The sequence below is a fragment of the Eleginops maclovinus genome, chromosome 3, assembly GCF_036324505.1.
Source record: "Eleginops maclovinus isolate JMC-PN-2008 ecotype Puerto Natales chromosome 3, JC_Emac_rtc_rv5, whole genome shotgun sequence".
Lineage (NCBI taxonomy): Eukaryota > Metazoa > Chordata > Actinopteri > Perciformes > Eleginopidae > Eleginops > Eleginops maclovinus.
Genome location: NC_086351.1, coordinates 2,575,795 through 2,595,160, shown reverse-complemented (window position 1 = coordinate 2,595,160; position 19,366 = coordinate 2,575,795). Strand labels below are relative to the sequence as shown.

At 43.4% G+C, this 19,366-nt stretch overlaps 1 protein-coding gene across 6 annotated transcripts in view; it reads right to left on the bottom strand.

The window, feature by feature from the left end:
* sema6cb (semaphorin 6Cb) overlaps positions 1 to 19,366 on the bottom strand; it is a 149,994-nt gene that overhangs the window by 11,406 nt on the left and 119,222 nt on the right. For 5 of the 6 annotated variants that reach the window (XM_063879382.1, XM_063879383.1, XM_063879381.1 and 2 more), the window contains 3 exons: positions 10,825 to 10,883; positions 10,367 to 10,417; positions 6,931 to 7,086 (listed from right to left, as the gene is read on the bottom strand). In XM_063879382.1, the coding sequence (XP_063735452.1) occupies positions 6,931 to 7,086; positions 10,367 to 10,417; positions 10,825 to 10,883 (266 nt within the window). The remainder of the gene's footprint in view (positions 1 to 6,930; positions 7,087 to 10,366; positions 10,418 to 10,824; positions 10,884 to 19,366) is intronic. The other variant, XM_063879387.1, reaches the window with a different exon arrangement.

Genomic DNA, 19,366 nt, shown 5'->3' with positions numbered 1-19,366 from the left:
AGTAAAGGGTGAGGGGTGAGGAGCAGTCGGGACAAGTGCTCGGTTTGGATTTGATCACTGCAGGCCCTGAGGATCGCTCTCAATCCTGACACTGGGCTGAGCCAATGTGGAATAAAGAGCTATTAAAAAAGTGCCGGTTATGGAAAGTGAAGTATTGGATGTGTGTAATGCCTTTAGGGTGACTTTTTTACAGCACAGAGCAGTGTGTGTTTTTTTAAGTAAAACATGATGTCACTTATAAAATGGCCATAAAGTGCTGGTGTGCTGAGCGCCCAGTTCTGTGTGACCTTTAATGAGAGCCATTACACTATGACTATGACTCAGGGACTCCAAATTGGCAGTAACGTCTCAAACAGTGAAGCGAATGTGTGTGTTTGAGTGTGTGCGCATCGTGGCGTGACTTGCTATGAATCGTGTTAGAGTTGCCAGAAGGGTCAACCTGAATAAAAATTGACGGCAAGCGGTGGATTTGAATTGTTTTAATGAACATGTTTCGGGTTTGCAGAGTCAATCTGACCTCCCAGTAAGTCAAAATGTATTTAATATTTTAAAGTGCAACCTCACAACTTTCTACCATTTAAAAAAAAGGGACTGGTTTTGAAAAGTTTTGGTGGAATTAAAAGTCAAACCTTGGAAAAACGGGTTCAAGTTCGGGTCATTTCAGGAACACTGATGCATTGTGGTAGATGGTGTTTGTTATAATTCCCTCGACAGCAACACTGATGCTACTTCCACCTTGTTAGTCTGTGTGTCACAGGTGTCTTTATGCGGACAGACTTTGTGACCAGCTAGCGTCGCGACCGTGCAAATAGTCACAAAACCCAACAGGTGTGTAGTGCGTGTATCAAAATACAGGTGGCCGATTTGGCGTTAAACTGTTGTGTTAACATGGCAATATGGTCTTCAGTTTAACTTGTGACTTCTTCGCAAAGATTAGGAGCTGTTTGTTTTTATAAAACCCTCCATATTTGTTTCTTTATTGCTTGCACTTGTTTTTAAGAGGTACAACATTGCATTTTTTTAAATAAGAAGTACTTATAGTGATGATGAATGGAGCCTCTCTGAGCAGCAGACATTGTGACGGGGGGGGGGGGGGGGGGACACACGCAGTCAGAGCCCTATCAGTGACTGGGTGACTCAGGCGGTGTCTGTTGCCATGGACTTCAGAAGTATAAATAACTCTTCAGAAAACGAACTGGCATCTATGTCCCCCCCCCCCCCCCCCAGGACGCCTGTTCTCCCTCATGAAGAGGTTCAGCCTGAGTTCACTGTCTGCTCTCCTCCCGCGGCGTTTTAATGAGTTTGAAAACGCCTGCTCCGCTTCGTTCTCTCATCCAGCCATCCCCCCTGTGCTTGTCAGCTAAATTAGCTGCTAGCCTGGCTTTTTAGTCCAACCCACGCCAGTTCATCTCAATGTGCAGGAGTCACGGAAGAGGTCAAAAAACAATACAGGGGGAGCAGAAAACAAAACGGAGGACCAGGAGTCTTGTGGGCCACGGTTTTTGCTAACACAGAGTTTACTGCTAGTTCACTCTCAATGGAAAGGAGGGCGTTTCCCGGCCAGAAACAGCTCAACCTGACTGCTGGGCAACAGGTTCCTGCCTCTGCCTCTTAGTCCTCTGTGGTGTTTACATAATGTAGTTCAGCTTCCCACTTCTGAGCCAATATTTCAACTCACGGCTTTTATCTGTCCATCACCGAGCACAAATGAGGTGCGGATAACCACGGGTGTAAGTGTTAAGCGAGAGGTTGCCTTTTTCATAATTTCTCATAGCTTATAGTCTTTATATCTCCCTGACATTCACTGGTGAAAAGGATTTACAGATACTTTACCTCTAGAAGGGATTTTTCGTTGAAAGGAAAACTTTGGGAACTTGGGGAACTTTCCTGAGCTGTCTCACCTGTCACATTTATTAAAAGTGAAGAGTTCTTCCACAGCCGAAAGAGAGAGAAAATAGCAACTCAAATACAGACTGTACTTATTTGAAAGAATATTTTCAGTGCAGCTACACATTTTCATTCATAAAAAGGAGAACTGGAATATGTATTTGTTTTCATGCTAGCCAAGGAGGTATTGTTTTTGGTTTAGCTTGTTGAACTGAACCCAAATACTTGCCAGGTGAAATGGTGTAGCATGGGCCAAGAGAAGATCCAAATATCCAAAGTGTGTTGTCTATCAAATGATGACCTTAAGCTTGTGTCTCATCTCATTGAGATTTTACACATGTTTTACATATGATTTTACAAACTCAGGTACGGTAATGGCCTCTTTTGAATTCCTCTACATCACACCATGCCCTGCGAATGGATTAAACAGACAGGTAATTGCAAACCATATATTTCTGTCAGCTCCCTAACACTGTCTTCCAGGGACAGCTTTTGGTAATAGTTTTTTTCCCCTCGCGTTAAAGACATTGAGATATGTCAAAGCACAAAAAGGGCAGATGCATATTATAAAATCAATGATGGCTGAATTCCATTTAGCTGTCCCAGTGTGATGGCCTTGCTATTACTCATGCTGACTCACTTTCAATTCAGCCACCGCTAATGGTGTTGTAGTAGTAGTATAGTAATCTCCTGTGCCTTTTCTGTAATGACAGGTCAAAATATCCGCTGTAAAAAAAGGCTTGCGGTTGTATGTGTATTAGCGCTTGCGGGTTACGTAGCCTGATTGCTAGTCGGGGGTAGCTAACTGCAGCTAAAACTTTGTATATTAAAAATATAAACAGATCTTTTTTTAAGCCTCTGGAGGCAAGTGCAGGTTGAGTCAAAGGTAATTTGATTCAAGTCGAAGTAAGTAAGTTCTGGGGTCTGTAGAGAACGCAGTGCGGGGCCTCCTTTAGTGTCTGCGCTGGGGATGCTCAGCCACATTATGCACTCAGAAGTGTTTTTACAGCACTCTCTGATTTGGAATGAACAATGAGGGCACAATTGTGAGGCACTTTGGAAAAAGAAGGAAGATTTAAAGCCTGGACGCACTACAGATTATATTTTAACTTGTACAGCTTGAGTACTACTTGAACCCTTTCTGAATGTGTTTTAGGTAACATTTGGGCGGATCTTCTGTGTTTGCTTGTTCTTTCCTCTACCCGTATGTGTCATGAACCCCGGTTGCAAAAACCCAAGATGGAAAACTCCAAAAATACCATAGTCTACAAACTAAAAGATGGTGTAACGGTGACTCCTTCTTCTTTAAAGTCTGTGCTTGTAACTTAAGTGGGATTTAGGGAATCAACTCTCTAAAAGTCAATGGTTTTTGGAATACATACTTGTATGTAATATCTATTTGAAAGTTGAAGAGGTTTTTCTGACTTGCTATGCGGCTTAAAATATGTCAGTGAAAACCACACATGTTTACACATCCCGGTTGCTAACAAGTGACCAAGACTTCTAAACGTCGTCACATCGAACATTAAGCTTAGCGGTGATGGCGTGAAGTCATGTGACCATCATGTGATTCCTTTATAGCCTAACGTTAGCTTTTTCATTTACCATCAAACAAGTCATGTTATTATTATCCTACCCAACAAAACATGCAAGTATCATAAATGTTTGTTTATCAAAGGGATGATTTTCTGCAAAATCCAATGGAACAAGCTTTTTGTCGAGGTACCCCTTGCTATGCTAAGTTTTGGTTTAGCCCACAGAAACACACTTCATAGAGTCCAGTGGTTGTATGTTTAGGATAACCGTTGCTGGTTTGGAAACGTAGCCTGATCTGTTTAAGTGTATCTTTGTCTTTCTTTGAAAAGCCACACTCTATTTGTCCCATCTATATGCACCGTTGTCTCCTGGCCCACCTTGTGTGTGGCTGCTGGGAGATTTGTGACACAGATGCAGTGCCTCTACAGCAGGTACAGACAGAGAAGCAGATATCTGGTGAGAAATGGACAGGCAGTGAGATTGGGGGAGGGGGGGGGGGGGGGACTTCTTGAAACTGTGATGCTGTTACTTCCACACCGGCTCCTGTGCGTCCTGATCAACCCGACCGCCCTGCTCCTCTGATTGAACCGGCAGCGTCACAGTCTCTGGCTGAAATAGATTGGGTTGCTGTTTCTATTACATCCTACAAATCCCCCCCCCCCCCCCCGGCTCAGACCCCTGCTGGTTATTTATTTGTTATGGGCTTTTCTCATTTGAGCCTGAGTAGCTCATCATCGCAGCCAGGGAGTCTGTCTGCTTTAATGGAAGCTTGTTTCCCTGGCTGGGGATTTATGGACTTCTGACATGCTGCCTGTGCCACAAAGCAGCAAAAAGAGGAACGTTTGGAACGCTTTGTATTCGCTGAATCACATCCAAATGAACCGCGTCTTCCTTCTAAACTTGCAGGAATCAATCTTTAGAAGGAGAGAAACTTTCTTTTTCCCTTTTCATTTCAGGGTCAAAGAGACGTTTTGTTCCTGGCATGGTTATATTAATCAGTTGGAACTAAGCGCCAAATTAAAAATTGAAGAAATCATGAGGCTCCGTCCCATAAAGATCAAGATGACATCAAATATTCAAAAACTGGTTGGAGTTTTATAGGTCATGTCATTTATTGGGGTAGCTGGATGTGTGTGTGTGTTGGAGGGTCTGTGTCTGGGAGATTTCAGGTTTGACTACTTTAATAATGAGAGGATAGAAAGCTACGGTGAAACTAAAACTGTCCATTCCTCTTTGAAAATCTCTTTGACATTTGTAAAGACACAAATCAGTAACATCCAGCACAACAGCATAACCTTTAGAGCTGAAAGGATGACTCAATTAATGGCTCAAGCCATTTTTTCAAGCCAAAAGTATACCAAAGTAGAGGATTTCCAGCTTTTCTATACGTTTTCTTACATTTACACTTACATTATTCCAAATTTCACCTTGGGTTTGAACATGTTTAACTTGGTCTAGAGAGAGGGATTGTAAATCTTTGGAAAGCTGTCCCTTACATGAGATGTCGTGGCTGTATTGATAACTGTTTTTATTGGCCTTGATTAAAAATCACTGAAGGTTCATCACTAGGGTAGTTTAGCCTAATGCCCCAGAAAGTTGCACGGGTATCATTAAGGGATTGCATATGACCTGCGCTACGATAACGACAGCTTAGACAATCTTTAAAATGAACATAAATTGTGGAGTATGTCGTTGTGTGTTATTAAGACCCTGAAGAAGCAGAGGGTAGTATATCATTTTCCCTCCTTGTATCTGGTCATGAAGCCATTCACTTAATGAAAGGCTTTCAAATACTTTTATTTTCCATTATTTTACGTGTGGACTATTTTGGTAAAATCAGGAAAATGCTGATTTGTTAAAGCATATGGAAAGTGACTCCAGGGAACAAGATATAGATGTAGAAACCCTTTTGATTACAGCAACAGTTTCCTGCAATTTCAGCTCATCCTCTTTTGACAATTGTAAAGGAAAAGGCTTCCCTACTTTCCTATGCTTATCCATTAAGCGATGCCCATCTGTTACTATTGTTTGCTTCATTGATTTATGTTTTTAGACACCTTGCTAGAAAACCATTTAGACTTTCCAAGGCCAAACTAATACAGAGACTGAAAAAGGGTTTGGTAAAAGGAACGATTTCTTGCCACAAAGGTGTCATTTAGAGTGAATGCAGTGCGGCTAAGGTACGAGCTAACTCAGCGAGGTGTATGACCAATAACAACAGGTGTTATTCAATCCACTGTTGTATGTGGAAGCCTAATGTTGTCACGTGTGATTAAGACCCTGAGAAAGCAGTGGGTAGTATAGTTGTATTTTTCTTGCCATTCATTTAATAAAAAAGGTGGTTTTTTTGTACTTCAATGAAGAAGTGCACCTTTATTTTCCATTCGCTTTTGTGTGGAGTACTTTGGCGAATTCAGGAACGTGCTGATTTATGTAGGAATAGGGATAGTGACTCCAGGGAACAAAATTCAGCCCTTTTTTTTAGAGAGACGACAGATTTGGTTGAGTGGAAGTTGGCTTTCTAAACTTCTGAATTCTGTGTAAGCTGCTGAGGGACGCGACCTTACAGTGTTCCCTCATATGGGAATGGAAATTATAAATGGAAATTAATCGTACCGTACAGGGGAAAGAGATGCTGCCTGAATGTGCTTTGAATTGTTCTTGTTGGAAAACATTGCGGTAATTTTTGTGCTGGGTAAATAAAAGATGAGGAGGGAATTCCGAGAGGGAGCGGCGTTGTTTAGACTCAGGTTCCTCCACTTGATTTGAAGAGTTAATTAAAGCTACTGCAGTATTTATTACCAGTCATTAAGTCTTTTATACTCGAGGAGGTGAGCAGATATACGGCTGAACATAACGGACAACAAGGTCCTCGTTTAATATCGTCTTTCCAAACCACGTTTCCCTCCGTTAAGCGAATGTATATCCGCTGTGGAATTGACTTATCATTAATCCTTTCCGTCTAACGACACAGGGTTTCGAATCAGTGGAAGGGCTAAGTGAAGCTGCCCGGGAATATTATGCATGGCGTCATGTACCGCTGTGACTAATGAGGTGTATAGATTAAGAAAATCAATTAGCAATGCTTTCTGCCATTCACTAAGAGATTGGTTTAAGTAGTGAGTTAAGTGTTAGTGAGCTGATGGAGGTGTCATTTCACCCTGGGAGAACATTTACACACGGCGTAGCATCACGTGACTTCCTGAATGCTCAGCCACCAACAGGAGTGGATGATCATTGATGAGTCAAAAGCATCGGAAAAGGAAAGGAAAATGTGTTTGTTGAAAGACAAAGGGCACTTTAAATGTGCGTCCTCAATATGTTTTACATTCAAAACGAGGAGAAGCAGGTTGTGTGATCGGACTGTTCTTCCAGAGTGAAACCATGTATGCGTTATTTTTTTTGGGTTAGTGGTCAGCCTGGTTAGAAGCGTAAGATGAGGCGTTCAGGGCCCAGCAGTGCAATCCCCTTGCAGGTTCACTAAGTACAGAAATCCCTCCCCCTTACCCTCCATTTCCACACTGATTGGCTCCGAGTCAGGTGACCCTTGTTCCCCAACGGGGGGAGGGCCATCAGGACCTGTACCTCTGTCAGGGTCACCTGCCTCCTTTGGGAATGCCGCCCCATGATAGGTGGTGCTGGCGGTTGTGGGTGTGGTCTTCCCTGTGGTTGTAACGAAGGGGGGGAGGAGGAGGAGGAGGAGGAAGGGAGGGGGGGGTGGGGGGGGGCAACAGAGTGAGTGATTAGTGAAATGTGAATCAGCCTGAAAAACCAACTTCAGAGAAATGATGGTGAGTGGAGAGAAAACCGTCACCCGTTAATAATTTTAAAAAAGAGCCAGTGATGAGAGAGAGCGTGATGACAGAGACATTAACGCATCCCCCCCTCCCTGCAGACACAGAGAGCTGCAGTCACCAGCTGCTTAATACCCACATTCACCCTCTGCAGCCTTGGGAATCACACATTTTCAATAATGACATCTCCATGATACTCCAGAACATTTGTTGCTGTGCTGCTAATATCAAACACAGGAACACAAATAAAGAAATACATCGTTAGCACATTCAGCCTGTGATGGTTTCTGTTTCCTGGGGGATGCAGTCATTGGACAGGCTTGTGTAATGTGGGTTTAATTACGGTGATGCATGGTCGCCACATGGCTGTAATGTTGCCGTTATATGGGTGTAATGACGGCGAAATATGGACGTAACATGCATTCATTTAATATAGTTTAAATGCAGAAATATATCATTGCATTAAACATCACGACTCAAGTATCTGGAAATCTGAAGATACTCTGCTTAGCAAATGCTGACATCATGACTCAGTCTAGCATTAATAAACCTCCTAAGTCATTTAATCCTAGTTCTCCTGTCTTATTTTACAGACAAATCCGCCCCATATGACCTCCGACCACCGTTTAAACTGCAAAGTGTTTCCCCAGACACATTGCAATAGACACTGGTGGCTGGCTAAACGATGTTTCTTGTTCATCAAATCTTTTTTCCACGACTTCATCAGAGCCGTTTCCCAGAATCCTCCAGTCACCTTGAGGCGAAGCAGCGAAACATTACGACGGCTACATTTGGAGTAATTTCAAGCATATGCCGAGGAACACGCTGGGCATGAGCTGCCACGGGCCTCGTATTATCAAACAAGTTTATCTTGATGACACACTCCACATCTTGATTGCATTATTAGCTCTCTGTTGTCCTTCAGGTCCGGCGAGCGGCATGCTGCTATTGGCTCCGGCTCCACCGCACTAATAAGCCAGGCATAATGTTAGCATTGTGCCGCGCTCACACACAGAGCGCAGGAGACAGGCTTGTTCTCTGCCTCTCACAGCGAGCCAGTTGACAGCGTTCGCTCTGAATGAGGGGACCCGTCAGTTCGCCATCTGCGCCGTGCAAATTAAAACTGTACGCCGGGGGCTGTTTGGCCCTGGCACACCCGCTCCAGGACTTCATTACTTCAATTTATAAGAGAGTGCACGTAGGATCATGTTCTTTGTCTCCTTTCTACTTTAGGTGAAGTTAAAAAGGAGGGGTATTTGATTACCTACACTGACGGCTGTTTGTCTGGCGTCCTTCCCTTGTTTGTGTCAGGAAGTGAAAGGAAGTAAACGTCCCTTCCTTTACTTTCGAATGGAGCCCTGTGTGACAACAGCTTTGTTTGGCATATGGGGTGTTTTATTGTCTAGGAAAGCTGATAATTGATCTACAGTGCAGAGACTTAAAAGGCTTTTGGTGTGAATAGGCGAGAAAACAACGCAGACAGAATGTGAGTGCGTGTTGAGCACTTCAAACAGCGCAGTGAAGCGTCAGGGTGATGAGAGCCCCGTATGATTTAGCAGGAGGCTTTGCTTATCAAGTCTAGCTACCGACTGAGTGGTAATTCCTCCAGCGGGGGGGCTGTGCTCGCTACTGAGGCGCAGTGGGAGTGTGGAGGTCCGGGCCGAAGCCTCTGGCAGACAAAGTGGTCTCTGTTCAGAGAGAGGGAGACTTATGAGGGATGCAGGATGGATGGCTCTGCTCAGTAATGGCCGACTTCTCCCAGCATGATGGGCTCATTGCAGATACTCATCACAGTGTTGGATCAACCACCATTAGCTCCCCCGTGTCCAAATTTGTCCAGTGACAAAAGGACTTTGAACGAGTCTAAAGCCTCATAAAGTGGAGGCGGGAGCTTTTAGTAGTGTAGATAAAAGCGAACGAGGACAGGCGATGGGTATCTGATTGAAAATGACTGCTTTTTAAAATGTTGCAGTGTTAGAAAATGTGTCCGAGCGCCGCCTCCTCAGTCTCATCTGAGCGGCGGCGTGCTCGCCAGCCTCTCTATTTCTATTCCGGCCGTGCCAGGGGCAGCGCACTGGCCAGCGGGGGTGTAATAGGACGTGACAGGGATGATGATCCTTCTTGATGTGGGGCATTAAGCGACCTCGCCGGCGGAGCTCCTGGTCCATCAGAGCGCTGATGCTTCGGACTATGGCTTCAATGTTTAAGCTGTCAGAGGGGCTGAGCGGGAGCGGTGGCACCGGCCATTCAGCTGCTCGAGTTAAATATTCTGAAACCTCCCAAGTTGTCGAGTGAAGAATCGTTGACTTTGTATGCATGTAAGGGAGTCAATCTCATGCTCTTGTGCGGGTAAAGTAACAGGGAGGAGGTTCAATGTGTTCTGGGAGGATATTTGGAGAACATTTTTAAGGATGGATGAATCACATTGAATTGAACTGAATTCAACTCGTTTTTTACTCACGAACTACAGCGACGCAAAAACAGAATCAAAACTCGTAGAGATATTCTTATTCTACATGTATTGGAGGAAAGAAACGATTACATTGAGTCCAGTTTGCTAGCCTTTAGCCTGTAGCCCAGGGGTGTCCAAACTACGGCCCGGGGGCCAACTGTGGCCTGTGGTCCATTTTTTATTCTAAAAGTATAATCTAATATCACCCACACATGAAACTTGTGCTTGTGGTATATTGTACTTCTTAGTAAACACAGCAGTATTCCTGTGGTAATCAGCCCCACTCTCCTATAAATTCAGTCAATTAAAGTTGAATAAACAAATCTAAGTGGATAAAAGAAGCCCAATAACTTATTTGCATAACAAGCTTGAAATAAACCCTTCATATTTCCCTTATTATCAGCAATCTGTGGCTTCTGTTTAGAGGAATGAGCTGTAGACACTTTTATGTAACAAAATAAATGAAACCCTAAGGAAAGCTGTGATGAAGGCTGCTCTTTTTCCTTAAAGCATATTCAATTATCACGGATGATTTAACCTAAATTTGACTGATTTTGCTAACTTATAACTGATGTCTATAACTAAGTCATATTGTGTACCTCAGCTACATTGTTCTGTATGTGGCAGTCCCCTGCTTCAGCCTGTTAGCGCTCAGCGGTGACTCGCTAAATGAAAAGGTAAAGACATGTTCACTGACCATACGACGAATCCAGCGGCGTGTTCTGCTTGCGGGTTGTCGCCAAGACATCTGAAGAAAGAAACTTGACATCAGTGGGATTCATTTCGAAGAGGAAGTCACTGTCCTGTTTGTGGTTCAGATCACATCCCAGAGACACACAAATGAGTCACAACAACCCACTTCGTCTTATATAAAAACCCTTGTATGAACAAATGCTTAATTATCACGGAACGATTGAGAACAGTATTCCAGCAGGGATGGTGAGCGGGGGCGGCAAACTACTCCTCGAGCTCCTTCAGCGTGGACTGAATCGCTGCCCTCGTTGAAATAAATACATCCTAATGCTCCATTATAACTTGTTGGATCCGCAATCACTCGTGCCTGCTGTCGCTCTGCAATCACGATCTGATGGCAGTCAATAGGTGTTGTTTTTTGTATTGCTTATGCAAATGACTGAAAATAAATATCCATCTCACCGTGGCAGGTATCAGGCTGCTGCTGGTATCCGTTCTCCACATCCTGTTCAAAACTGCCTCTGCAGAAAGCAAACACACACACACACACACAGCGAGACAAAGACACACATCAGTATACTGTATATGCAGTAAACAATTCCCCTAACTGTCCATTTCTCACAAAGCACCTCTTGACTCGTCCCAAAATTGGTTTTGCTGATGAGGACTGCTCGTAAACGGGGGAGGTAAGTGCACCGCAGCAGAATGTAATTTGTTCTGTGTCGGGCCGAGGTCAGTGCCTGCGCCTTCGATTGTTGCCGGGATGCAGCAGTGGCCGGACCTGGAGGTAAAACTCACCCTTGGATTGTCAACAAGGTTGAGTATTATCAATTTTTTTTTGCCGTTCAGCAGATTCTGGGAGTTAGTTTGTGAGGAAAAGCTTTTAATTTACTGCAGCGTGTCCTCACTTTCCCTCCCGACCTGCCTCTTGTGCGTGAACCTCGGTTAGTCCGCGGCTCTCTCTACATGCACAACACTCTGGATTTGAGTCGACCGAGGCTACGGCTGCTGCTGAAACTGGTACCTCGAGTTCGTCTGCTCTGCAATAAATGTCTCACTGTATGATTGTTGAATGTCAGCGTGAAATTGTCTGGAGGGGAAGTGCGTTGATTCAGAGGAACTGACACGAAAACCTGTCATTTACCACTGATGCTTCCGCGGGAACACTCTCTGCTGTTCAAACGGCTAATGGCATGGAAAATATATATCCACAAGACATCTCTATTTTAGCCAGCGGTGCGCAGGAATGAGAAAAATACACTGACAAAATGATCCTAGAGATGGGAGTGTTATCATCCAAAGCTGTGTGTTTTTGGTGGGGATTTTGGGAGGGGGTGCAAGGTTTTATCTGGGTGAAAACACTGAATATAGATTGGTATATTATATACTTGTATATTTGTTGACCTTTTTAGAAGAGGCTCTATTATGCTTTTTTGGCCCTTTCCTGCAGTGTTGATATAGGTTTCTGTGCATGTGAATAGTCTGGAAAGGCTAAATCCATGTGGAGTATCTGCCTTTATGAACTCGCTGCTGTGCAACACAAATCCTCTGAAATCATTCTGCACAAATTACATAAAAAAAACGATCCGGCAGTCATTGATTTTCTGCTGCTCTGATGAAAATGTGCCTAAAATTGAAACGCTTTCCTCCCTCCAACAGACGCACCATCTTTCACTCTCGAGTCAATCAGAAATCAAAAGGCTCACCCAGAGGCCTTCATTCGACGGCTGAGAGACGAGTGAAAAACTCCTCTATCCGAGCGCCAAAACACGCCAGCAATCTTCCCACACGTTGTAGTGAACCAAACAAAATAGACTCAGATACTGCAAAAGCATAATGATCCGGTGTTCACGCTCAAACACTAGCATGCATTTCTCGCCTCTTGTATAACAAACCAATTAGTTCCTTTATATAACCTAAACACAAATCTCCATCTCACACAGATTACCTGCAGTCTTCCAGCACCCGTTTATAAATAGCAACCTCTCTCTGCAAACACATAGGGACACCAAACATGATCTGGTACATGGGTTTCTTTGTAGAGAGACTCACAATCCTCAAGACACACACACACTTCCTGTTCCTGAGAGAAACACCAGATGTTTAAATTGGATGTGGTGGGAACATTGAACTCAGCTGGAGGGAAAGAAATCAGCTCAAAGAAATTAATTGCTTCAATTTCTTCAGCGTGCCGTCAACTGTCAGGTTTTGGGATTTGCAATACCTGCTGCGAGGAGGCCTCTGAACACACACACACACACACACACACACACACACACACACACACAATAACACCCTTTTTTACTCACAAGAAAAAAAAACCTGGCTCTGTTATAACAAGTTTCTTTACGTTCCCTGAGGAAGGAGTGATAAGGTGTAAGACATGATGGGATCAGACGAGCGCCAGGCTGATGCTCTCTTTTTTTTGAAGAATGAAGTAGTTTGGGAGAAAAAACAAACTTTAAGAAAAGAAAGTGGGTAGATTTTAGCAGCCTGACAGCAGATGGTGTTTGACGTCACACCAAAAATGTTGCCATCATATCTGCAGCAGTTTGCTTTCTTGGTGAGAGTTTCTATTTGAGTGGTTTTAAGCAATGGCTCCAAATACATACCCCTTAAAATATAGATGTGTGTAAAGCTTATGACCTGATTGATTTCTTCTTCTCGTATCGTTTCATCAAATACTTCTTAGAGACAAAGTTATCCAAGCAGAACAAGATGAGAGACTGGCCTTAAATAAAGCTCACTCCTGACCCTCAGGCTGGAAAATACTGATGTGAATGCTAAAACCAACCTACTAACGAATCAAGGCATCTAAAGACAATGCTTTTATGTCCTTTAGAAACTTCAAACTGTCTAAACCTGTGATAAAAGTCACTGTGCTGATGTGCTTTCATCTACCTTACATGGTTTAGGCCCAACACATATCTCCTGCTGAATTATCGACCATCCAGGAGTCTCAGATCTTCTGGGACGGGTCAGCTTTCTGTCCCAGGTGTCAAAACATGGAGTAGCAGCGTTTAGCTTTTATGCCCCCACTATCTGCAACAAACTCCCAGAATCCTGCAGGTCGGCTACACCTCTTACTATTTTAAAATCCAGACTGAAAGCGTATCTTTTCCCCGCTGCTTTTGATTGAGCTGTTGTCAAACTGCAGTGTGGTTTTTATTTGTGTATTGTTGTGCTTATCTTATTATCTTTGTATAATGTGTTCTCAATGTTTGTTATTCTGTAAAGCACTTTGAATTGCCGTGTGCTGAAAGGAGCTTTATAAGTAAACTTGCCTTGCCTGTATGTATGTTTACGAGAAAGACATGCCCTATTAAGAAACATGACCCTCCCTCTGCCTTTTTCATTTGTAACATACCCCATGCAAGCGTATCTGAGTCCAAACAGAGTCTCTTGTTGTACGTCTCTCCATCTCCCTCTCCATCACCATCATAAAGAGCCCTGAGAGTCTTTGTGAATCAGCGGAGACGACTTCATTCATAAAAAACATAAAAGCCATTCCAGTTTAAAAAGCAGCGAGGAAATTAAAGGATGCGTCGCAGTGATAGTGCTGGATGTGATTGTAGCGCGTCCTTTTCAATCTATTTTAATTCACTATATTCTCAGGATTTGACTTTCAACTTGATCTTAATGCTACGAACTTCTGGTGCGATGGATGACATATTCCTTCACTGCCATCAACAAAGACATGGAGGTTTATCCCAGAACCCATCGATATTTAAGCCAGCAGGAATAAGAAACATGCTCTGGGGACATTTACCTAGAAAGGGACGAGTTAAAGGATCCCAAGCTGTGTTTTTATGCACGCTTTTGCATAGATTTTTTTCAATTCTCATACACATAGTTGATCACAATCATCATTTTATTGAAGTAAACTCTCAGGATTTGGCTTAAAATCTTATCTCTACAATCTTCTGATTCCCTGTGCGACATATTCCTTCCCTGCGATCGACGTAGTGATGGACGATTATTCCCTCCCGCTCGTAAAAACCAAGTGCTGTGAAATGTAAAAGTGCCGTGCATCTGCATGACGTGGAGCTGCTCTCACGTCAACAAAGCAGAACACAGCTTTTGGAGCAGAGTGTATAAGAGTGAACCAAAGCATGTAAACAATAGATGTGTCGGATGACGGGTCACCTTTACGTTTGAAAAGGCGTGCCAGACTTCACCATGATTGACCTTCTCTGGTGTTCGAGCACACGGATAAACACCGCCTGACGACAAGTCATTTGTTCTGCTCGGCTTTCCAAACACATGGAACTGCTGACTGTCAGATATCAACATCTGTCTGCTTTTGTTTATCCCATAAACCCTTTCAATTCGGTTCATGTCCCATAGCTGGTTCAATAACACTCTGGCTCTGAACAAATAAATACAGATTCAGGGGAGAAAATGCTACCATGTGAGTGCCTTGTTCTCACTTGGCTAAACCAAACAAACTGGATGTCTTTCCACAGGGTTTGGTATTTTTAGTTTGATCATTATTTGTATCTTTGGCATTGATAATAAGAAGAGCTTAGAGGCAAATCACAGGAGCAATATTGTTGCTTTCATTTTAATGAATGCAGTGTTGATTCAACCCTTAACGACACGCCGCACAGAGGCATTCCCTAAAGGTGCGCAAGAAATTAACACCTGCAGAGTCCGGAAACAAGATAATGATTTCACAAGGATCCTGCGTGACCACCGGAAGAATTCCATGAACGCATATTTGTATTAATTTCAATCTAAAAACATTAAAGGAGGCTAGTATTTATTAATTTGTAAATCCAGTATCCAGTTTAGTGATCATCTTATTAAAGCAAGAGGAGATTCAAAGGGCTTTAGCTCACAACTCACCGGGTAAAACAGTACTGTGTGAGTGAAGGCTCATTTAAAGTCAGATTTAGTGGGTGTCAGTTCAGAGCCTCAAATAAATTCACCTTACTCACATCCAGCTCAACACCTCTAATCATATTGCCATGTCTTCAAGAGTGCTATCATCATGTGCTCTTCCTCTTAAGGTCAAAATGACGTGTAGTCTTGTAGGTTCCACTGAAGGTAAAGACGCCCTGTTATACCTCTGGGGGGTTTCCCTTTCCTGTCGTGTGTTATATAGGTTTTGGTGCATGTAAATGGCCTGGAAAGGCTAAAATCCCAAAGTTCCCACTCCACCCCCTGCCTGAAACACCTCCACTGGACTCCTTTGTTTACTTCTGTAACATAGAGACCTTAAAATTTAACATTTGCGCAACAAATTGTCTGGATAGGCTAAAGGGGCGGGACATCTCAAAGCAGTTGACCAATCACAACAGAGCCGGCCAGCTAAAATAAGCACCATACCTTTAAAGTCTTTACATAAAGCCTTTTGAAACATGACAGAACTCTACAGAAAACCTGAATAAGTGTCACATTTGTTTGATTCTTTCAATCGACACACGTGGGCTTCTGTATCTTGAGTAACTTGGATCCAAACCCTAATAATATATCCTACTGACTGACTGGCATGGCTGATAATGGCTCCCATCAAATGTACCATTACTCCTTTACTGTTGTGGCAGTAAACAAAACTGTATGCCTTAAATGTCTCCAGGAACAAAAGTGCTTATGGCCCCAGATAGGGTAGGACAGTTTTAAGGGAAGGACTAACATGGCTGGCAAATACAAACATAAAAGATATTGCCAGTCATGTCCTCTGAGCCGTTTCACCTGCAATACACAGCTGATCCCGCTCCATGATCCTCATTCCTCCCCCGTCCTTGGCCGTCTTTTGTTTTGGCTTTGTCAACAGTGATTATGTCAGATGCATTATGGATGACACGTAGACTCAAACACCCAGAGACGGTCTGGCCACACAATCTTTCATCCTGCGAGGCAACGAGAGGAAGAGAGAGAGGCCCGTGAATCCTCTCTCTTCTGTCAGAAATCAGTCATTAAAATGTATGCCACTGCAGAAATAGTACTGGAGGATAAAAAGAGAGTGATGGTCCATGAAAGAGTGATGTGTGAGAGGGGACGGGAGGAGGATGGCTCTGGTCAGGTGGTCTCTTTCTGCTGCCTGATTTACATCTGATCATCATCTCTCTCCGTCCCATCCCCCCTCGTTTCTCCTTTTCAAACCGATATTAATGTACATATATATATAGATATCAGTCCATACAGGTTCTGAGACTGTTGCTTTAAGGCCTCACAGACAGCCTGAGCAGACTCAAAACTAAATGAGAAACAGATGTTCCGCACTGGAATCAAACTAATAAAACTCCCGTCTTTCCTTCACTCCTGCCTCCTCGAATCCCTCTCTTTTTATATGCATGTCTTGCTCCTTAACTTCTCCCTCTGTCCAGGTTTTTTTTACACACTTTGTTCAGCTTCAAATCCTTCTCTTTGCTCGCCCTCCTCTTGTTTATTCTGTTCTGTGGTGTGTACGTACGTCTCTCTCTCTCTCTCTCTCTCTCTCTCTTGCAGGGGGCTTACACTCGGGTCTGGACGGGATATTTTGGCCGATCTCTCCCACTTTCAGGTCCATTGGTTTCCAGCGCGGCTCCGTCCTGCACGCTAAACACCGAGTCATAAATCAAAGCTCAGCTAGCAGCTTGGAGCAGCGTGAAGCCACATCGGCACTTCCTCTCTCTCTCTCCATCACAGGCACATCTTTCTGTACTTGTGAGGACCTTCTAGCTTTAACCTCAAACCACAGAGCTAACCCTAATCTTAATTACACCCTGAACCTTGAGCTTAATTCAAATCCTAAACGTCCTCAGTGACAACGAAATGAGAAACTACGTTTTGTTCGTGCGTGCCGCTTCTTTACTGCCTATTACAGACATATTTCTAATAAACCAAAACATATTTTCTGTTAAAATCTAATTACTTTTACATCCTGAAAAGCAGTGCTCCTTAATGTTTATCCCTGTGTGCACCAGGAGGCAAACACTAAAAGTTCCCACCCATAAAACCTCCTCAAGACTCAAAGTATCCCACTGCTAAATATCCAGCGTGTTTTCAACTAATTAAATGACCTCTTTGTTCAAAATATTCCAGACTTCAAAAGTATGAAAAGGGATCAGTATGAGGACACGAGAAACGCACAAAACTGCCCCATAGAAATACATCTTTTAGTTCTTCACAAATGAGGTAAAGAAGATATTCACTTTTAATAATTAACATTTCCAAGTGCTGGTTTGTAAACCTTTGTACCATTGGACAGAACCAGTATCATCATCTTCTTCCAACACTCTGGAAGAAGCCTATTTACTCAATTATGTGACTGTTGTGAGAGTAAATGAAGCTTCATGTTCAACAGGTTAAACAAACACCCTGCCAAAAAGAAAGAAACCTCCCACTTGTAGGATTTCAAGTTGTCAACCAAAAGTTTGTAAAGTTCTTGTGGAGACTCCAAAGGAAAATGTGTTAAAATAAAGATCAAAATGTCCATAGATACTTTGCCAAAACCCTCCTCAAAACCACGAAGCTCCTCCAGAAAAAGAACCTTCTTTGGAAAGGTGATATCTTTTGGGACGTTCGGAAAATCTGAATGAGCAGAGAAACGCTAAATGAACTTCATCTGATCTACAGAGACAGGTTTACACATGTATTTCCAATTCTGCCTTTTTAATATTCATGCTGATAATTGGATGAAAAGATAAATACAAGTTGTATTTCACGGTTAATATCAGGCTTAAGTAAGGTTAGCTTAGCACAAAGGCTAAAAGCAGCCAGCCTAGCTTCAAATGAACAATTGTCACAGTGAGATCACCAGACTACAGCTGCTTCCAGTCATTATGCTAAGCTAAGCTAACCAGCTGAAGGAAAAACAGCTGGTTAGCTGTCCTAAAAATGCCAGGAAACTGTACGATGTTCGATTTAAACACAACAACCCGAAAAAATGCCGCTCTGAAAGACACAAACATGAGAGGTCAAACAGAAACATGCATCTAAAATCCAAATGAAATCCTATTAGCCTCTGTCCGTGAGAGGGCAGGGAGAGTAATGCGTCTGGGAGGCCATGCAGAGGATATGCAATAATTCCCGCTCTGCACATTTTCTGCCGTCAAAATAATCTATTGGAAGCCAGTCAACGGTGGAAGTGGTGCTGGCTGTGTGTGTGTGTGTGTGTGTGTGTGTGTGTGTGTGTGTGTGTGTGTGTGTGTGTGTGTGTGTGTGTGTGAGATGGAGGGGGAGATTGAGTGTAGTGGTATGTCAGTGTGCAGAAAACTCCACACAAACAAAGTTTACAACCTTCGCACACGGAGGTAAGAGGAGGAAATAGTCCCTTTAACAGCCTCCACTGCTCCTGCATCCATATACATGTCCGTCCATTCATCCATCCATCTGTCCGTCCAACAACACATCCTTCTTTTTGTTTTCCATTTGGCCAGCGTGAGGGCAACACACTTTATATCTCATGACAGGCTAAGAGAGAGAGAGAGAGAGGGAAGCTGAGGGCAGCAGAGGACGACTGGCCGTATAATGCTTTGAAACCATAGCCCAGTCTGCTCCGATTGGTCAGCTGGCTGGCTCCAATATGATTGGTTAACCATTTAGAGATGTCCCGCCCCTTAGCCTATCAGGTACAACATGTTGGAGCGCTAGCCAATAGAAGCGCGGTTGTTATATAGTGACGTCGCTATGTCTTGGAGGTAAACAAAGGGGCCTGTGCAGACCATTTACATGCACACAAACCTATAGAAACACACTACAGGAAAGGGAAGCCCCAAAAAAGCAGAACAGTGCCTCTTTAAGGTCCAACTGAGACGCTATTGCATTATTTTCCAATCCTTTCTTTATAATGTTTAAAATCCTCATTGTTTGAGTCTCAGGCTCAGACTTTGTCCTATAACCCAAATTACATTTTTCCATAATGTCTCCCTCTTATCTACGAGCATGCACGTCTTGCTCTGCACCTCGGCTTGCTGAGCGAGGTGCTGAACTAAAATAGCAGCGATAGCGTCTGATTACAGGGCCAGACACGGCAGCTAATTAGCGGCGCTCGACTGCAGCATGAAAACACACCGTC